Source organism: Nicotiana sylvestris, chromosome 5 (assembly GCF_000393655.2).
Source record: "Nicotiana sylvestris chromosome 5, ASM39365v2, whole genome shotgun sequence".
NCBI lineage: Eukaryota > Viridiplantae > Streptophyta > Magnoliopsida > Solanales > Solanaceae > Nicotiana > Nicotiana sylvestris.
The window spans coordinates 48081938-48087787 of NC_091061.1; the positions used below are offsets into that span (position 1 = coordinate 48081938).

At 44.4% G+C, this 5850-nt stretch overlaps 1 protein-coding gene across 1 annotated transcript; it reads left to right on the forward strand.

Moving 5' to 3' along the window:
* The first annotated feature begins 275 nt into the window (after nt 1-275).
* Nucleotides 276-1346, forward strand: LOC138868612 (uncharacterized). The gene is made up of 3 exons (XM_070146176.1): nt 276-439; nt 716-989; nt 1035-1346. The coding sequence occupies exons 1-3, from the start codon at nt 276-278 to the stop codon at nt 1344-1346; spliced, it is 750 nt and encodes a 249-aa protein (XP_070002277.1).
* The last annotated feature ends 4504 nt before the right edge of the window (nt 1347-5850 follow it).

A 5850-nucleotide genomic window follows, 5' to 3' on the forward strand; every position in this document is an offset into this window, starting at 1 on the left:
ACCGAACAAAATGGGACGAGCATAGGCGTTTCACTTTCATGGTAGCATTCTTAGGCCTTGTGGTGTTTCCCCGAAAAGACGGGGATATCGATTTGTGGGTGGCTGGAGTTGTCAAGGTCCTGGTTACCAACGCCAAGAGCACTCTCGCCCCTATGATATTGTCTGAGATATACCGAGCTCTCACAGCTTGTAAAGCTGGGGCAGACTTCTTCGAGGGATGCAATTTGCTACTACAAATGTGGATGATCGAGCACTTGTGCCACCACCCTCAGTATATGAGTTATGGATCCACAGAGAAAAGCTGCATTGAAGAATTCAACACAAGGGTTTCAGGGTTCAAGTTACTGGAGGGGTTTGGAGAATGGATAGCCCGCCTTCGCGCAATCACTATGGGACAAATAGAATGGACACTAGGTTGGCTTCCTGTTGAAGAAATTGTGTATATACCCGCCACAGGTCCTTACTTCCTCCTAATGGGTCTTCGAGGTATTCAGCCTTACGCTCCCTACCGAGTGATGAGACAATTAGGAAGGTGTCAGGTGATGCATCCAGATGAAGATCTCAGTATCCACGCGGTTGAGATTAGCTCCGACAGCCAATTTCACGAAGAAACGGTTCGTTCTATTTGGAATGAGTGCCAATATTTGACGGCAAGCACCCGAGTGCGGAACCTATCTAAAGGAGAGGTCTCACCCGCCTACCTTGCCTGGTATAGAAAGAAGAACACTGCAAGGGCCGAATCAGAAAGACCGGCCAAAAAACCGCACATTCAGGAATTCGTCGAGGCATCGCAAGAACCATGGGCTTGGTTGGCCAAGGAAAACGAGTACAAGGACACGATAGTAAAGTTGGAGAAGCAAGTCAAAGACCTTCAATTCGAGAATGGCTTACAAGCAGCGGCGGATGAGGGTGAAAAGAAAAGGCTAGCCAAAGAAAATGAGGCCCTTCGAGCTCAAATGCAGAAACTGAAAGTAGCAGCAGAAAATCCAGTCTGAAGTAACAAAGATGAAAAGCTCGTAGCTAACCTAAAGCAGAAAGTAAGCAACTATAGTTTCTATTTGAACAAAGCAGAAAGTGAACTGGCCAGGGCTCAAAAACAATTGGCTAAAAATGTAGATGAACGGGTATGCCTGGTTAAGCAGTTAATAGAAAGGTACGATGATGAGGTCGCGGGGTTGAAGAAAAGGGTCATCGCCATGGAAAACAAAATGATCAAGCAGGCAAAAGACTTCAAGGTTGAAAGGGAACACTGTTACACAACATTGACGCAGTTAGAAATAGAGTTGCAACAACTTCAGGAACAAAACTATGTAGCCAAGCAAACTTTGGAGGCCAGGGCCCAGTAGATTGGGCGTTTGTTACAAGAAAAGGGCGTCATAAGAGAGAGAATTAGAAACATCGCTGACTACATCGTTATGAAGTGCCACATTTGTGAGGATATGACTCGCACTACATTCTTTGCAGAGGTGATGACCTTTGTTAAACAAATAATGTACAGGTTGGACCGACTTCAAAGGGATCTTGCACATAGGCACATGGCGAGACCGAATGATGTCCCACGGACACCAGGAGCATTGATGTACTCATGATTTTCAGTTTGAGTCTGTATTTCCTTTTCTGTCAGAGTCTTAAGGCATGTTGGGTTTATATTTTCTCTCTGTTTTGAGTCTGTATTTCTTTAAAGTATGATAGCTTAATTTCAGAGTCTGTATTTTGTCTTTGCATCAGAGTCTATTAGTCTTTTGAAATTTTTTAGTATTGAGTCTTTATGATCGAAGCATCTGTTTTTATAAAAGCTGAAAATCCCAAAAATATTTTATTTACTTTCACACTTATCTGCTAGAACTACGCACAGTCTGATTCATGCAGGGACATGATACGTAGCCAATCTCTATAGGATTCGACCACCACTAAAAAGAAAAAGGGGAAATGAAAAATAAATAAAGGAGGATGGAATAAAGGAAGGGGCACAATTATGAGAGGTCGGAATGACGCACGCAACCGAAGCAAATGCATGGTAGAGAATGGTTAATTGCCTAGGTGCATTGCATCCCAGCGTGTAATTGCATATGTGTTAAACTCTAAAAACTAACAAGTTTGTTGTTTTCCAGAGAATTCAAGCAGTTAGTTTATTTAGAGGATACTGACACATTATAATTACCAAACCAGATCAAAGGGACCAATACCAGAAATCATGTCTATCCCGGATGTCGACACTAGTGTTGAGGTAGAGGAGTTGGACGTCAATAAAATGAAAGAGGAGATGCTCAAAATTAAGCAACAGATGACCGAAATGTACCAAGCCTGGTCCAAAGGGCAATCACCGCCGTCTTACCCATCCAACCCGACTTTTACCCCACCATTAGCTCAGTCTCAGGATCATCCCGCCACCGATCCAGGTTTTCCCATTTATCAACACTACCATGGCACTACTTCTCATATGCCACAAGCTCCGCCACCAAAATCAATTCCATACCCTCCTCCGCCAGTCACCCCTGTCTTTGTGGCATCTCCACCAGCTGCACTCCATAGATCCCCGAGTGAACCTATGTTCCAAACTCAGGACAACCAGTATTATCCCCCGGAGCCCACCTTCAAAGCTCCTGAAACCTACCCCTATGATCCACGTTCTGATCTCCCGAGAGAAGCTGAGAGACCAGCCAAAAATTCTGAACATGAGGAGATGTTCAGAAAAATAAAAAGCATAGAACAATCCTTCAGGGATATGAGAGGGTAGGAGATCAGGTAAGCGTGGATTACAAAGACCTGTGTTTATTCCCAAATGTACAACTACCGGCAGGGTTCAAAATGCCCAAATTCGACTTGTACAACGGACACGGTGATCCGGTGGCTCATTTGAGAGGTTTTTGCAGTAAGATGAGGGAGCCGGAGGAAAGGATGAATTGCTAATGACTTACTTCAGTCAGAGTTTGAGCGGAGCAACATTGGAGTGGTACACCTGCCAAGATCACGGAATATGGTACACATGTGATGATCTGGCACAAGCATTCGCTTGTCACTTTTAGTATAATCTTGAGATCATTCCAGACCGACTATCTTTGACTAAACTAGAGAAGAAGCACAGTGAAAGCTTTAGAGAATATGGTTTCCGGTGGAGGGAGCAAGCAGCAAGGGTAGATCCCCCAATGAAAGAGAGCGAGATGGTTGATTACTTTTTGCAGGCTTTGGAGCCAACTTACTTTGGTCATTTGGTGTCCGCAATTGGCAAGTCTTTTAATGAGGTTGTAAAAATGGGAGGCATGGTCGAGGAGGGGCTTAAGTCCAACAAAATCATGAGTTATTCAGCGATCAAGGCAACCACTCAGGCCATTCAAAGCGACACTGAGGGTGTACTTGGGAAGAAGAAGAAAGAAGATGTCACGAATGTTGAGTCCGGAGCCTGGTTCGGATCTAGAGGCCCGTCACCCTACTATAGCCAACCACGACCCTACCACAAAAATTACCCCCACACTCCATATATCCCTCCACAACATTACTACCCACCGCCAGATCCCCATTTTTCCGTCCATCATGCACAAACTTATACCCAAACTCTGGCACACGTACAATGGCGTACGCCGGCTCCAAAAAATCCATACCCAGCTTCACAAAACACATATCCATCCCCAAGAGCCTACAGAATCCCCCCGGAACGGGTTTCCGACAAAACTAAGCCTTCAAGAATGAGAGGTTACAGAAGCAAAAGACTTTCACTCCACTGGGGGAATCATATACCAGTCTTTTCCACAGGTTGAGACAATTGGACATGCTGAATCCAATTGAGCCTAAAATGCCAAATCCTCCTCCTAGAAATCTTGACCATTCGGTGAGTTGTGAGTACTGTTCAGGAGCCCCGGAGCATGATACAGAGAAGTGTTGGAAACTGAAAATAGCTGTGCAAGAGCTTATTGATACTCATCGGATCGAGGTTCAGGCCCCAGAAGCACCAAATATCAATCAGAATCCACTGCCAACTCACCATGAGACCCATATGATTGAGTTGATACACATAGAAGGGGATCCCAAGAAGCCCTCGCAGACGGTAATGATGATCCGTTCCAGTAAAACTAGCTCAAAGGAAAAGGTAACTAGTGGGAAATCAATGGTCCAGTTGAAAAGGGTAGGCAATAAGCTAGTTGTGGTAGCCGAGAAAGGGTCATCAAGCATTGTTGCAGTGAAACCCGAGAAAGCTAAAGTGGTAGTACCAGGGGTTGCAAGTAAAGCTGTTGTGGTCGTGAAGGGGGCTCGCACAAAGCCTGTTATTATAAAACCAATAACTCAGCTTCCAGTGATCAACAGCAAGGTTGTTCCTTGGAATTATGAACGAGTGACAGTGATTTACAAAGGGAAAGAAATCAAAGAAGAAGTTTGTGAAGCACAAGGTTTGACTCGCTCAGGAAGGTATTTTACTCCCGAGGAGTTAAGAAGAGCTAAAGATAATCCAACGCCGGTAAAGAAAGCTGTAACTAAAGAAGAGGCAGAGGAATTTTTGAGGAAAATGAAAGTGCACGACTATTTTGTTGTAGAACAGTTGAGGAAAATGCCCACCCATATCTCATTGCTCTCATTGCTAATCTATTCAGATGAGCACCGTCAGTCGCTGATGAAAATCTTGAATGAGGCACATGTCCCCGACAAGATCTCGGTAAGCCATCTGGAAAAGATAGCCAACAAGATTTTTGAAGTAAACAGAGTCACTTTTTCCGAGGATGAACTGCCCGTAGAGGGTACTGAGCACAACAAAACCCTTTACCTGACAGTAAAATGCGAGGGTTCCGTGGTTACCCGGGTATTGGTTGACAATGGTTCAAGTGCGAACATCTGTCCTCTCTCCACTCTAAGCAAGCTGAAAGTAGAAGATGAGAGGATCCAAAAGAACAGTATCTGTGTGCGAGGATTTGACGGCGGAGGCAAAGACTCGGTCGGGGACATAATGTTGGAACTGACTATAGGTCCAATAGAATTCACAATGGAATTCCAAGTGCTGGATATAGCTGTTTCCTACAATTTGCTATTAGGGCGACCATGGATCCATGCCGCTAAAGCAGTACCATCAACACTCCATCAGATGGTCAAGTTTGAATGGGACAGATAGGAAATAGTTGTGCACGGCGAAGATAATTTGTGCGCTCACGGCAACACCATTGTGCCATTTATTGAAGTTGGAGATGACAAGGGACCATGGGTTTACCAATTTTTTGACGCGATGTCAGTCGAGAAATTTCCAGAAGGAAAGTGTATCCCAAATTCGAAGATAACCGCCGCATCAGTCATGGTAGCGTATGAAATGTTGAAGAATTATTTTGTACCAGGAAAGGGTTTGGGAGCAGCTCTGCAAGGCATCATACAGCCCCTGTCTCTTCCCGAAAACTTGGGAACATTTGGTCTAGGATTCAAGCCCACAGCCGCAGACATAAAAAGAGCCAGGAAATTAAAACAAAGGGCATGGGTCCTTCCAAAGCCGGTCCCATGTCTTTCCAGATCATTTGTCAAGTCCGGTACGAGGAGTCGCCCAGTGACCCCGATTCCCAGTTCTGTGATTGATCCGGACAAGGAGTTAATTGAAAGATTTGAGAAGTTGTTCGACAGTGTGAATATGGTGGAAATTGGAGAAAGTTCTAGCAATGCGGAAGTGCAATTTGTCGGGCCAACAACAAAGCTTAATAATTGGAAGGCTACTCCTCTCCCTACTCGGAAGGAGTCTTGGTAGTTTGCTTTGATTTTCCTTTAAGTTTGTACGGATTATTCCAGGGTTGTAATCCGGATTTCATTTTTCAGTCTATTTGAGTGTGCAAACCTTGTTATCTTTTATCATTCAATAAAATACAATTTCCCTTTCTTCATCATTCC

Bases quoted from the DNA above. Each gene is read 5' to 3' on its own strand.
- LOC138868612 (XM_070146176.1), top strand. From the start codon at position 276: ATGAGTTATGGATCCACAGAGAAAAGCTGCATTGAAGAATTCAACACA. The intron at 440-715 runs GTATATACCCGC...TGCCTGGTATAG, and splicing joins CTTCCTGTTGAAGAAATTGT to AAAGAAGAACACTGCAAGGG. The intron at 990-1,034 runs GTCTGAAGTAAC...AACCTAAAGCAG, and splicing joins AAGTAGCAGCAGAAAATCCA to AAAGTAAGCAACTATAGTTT.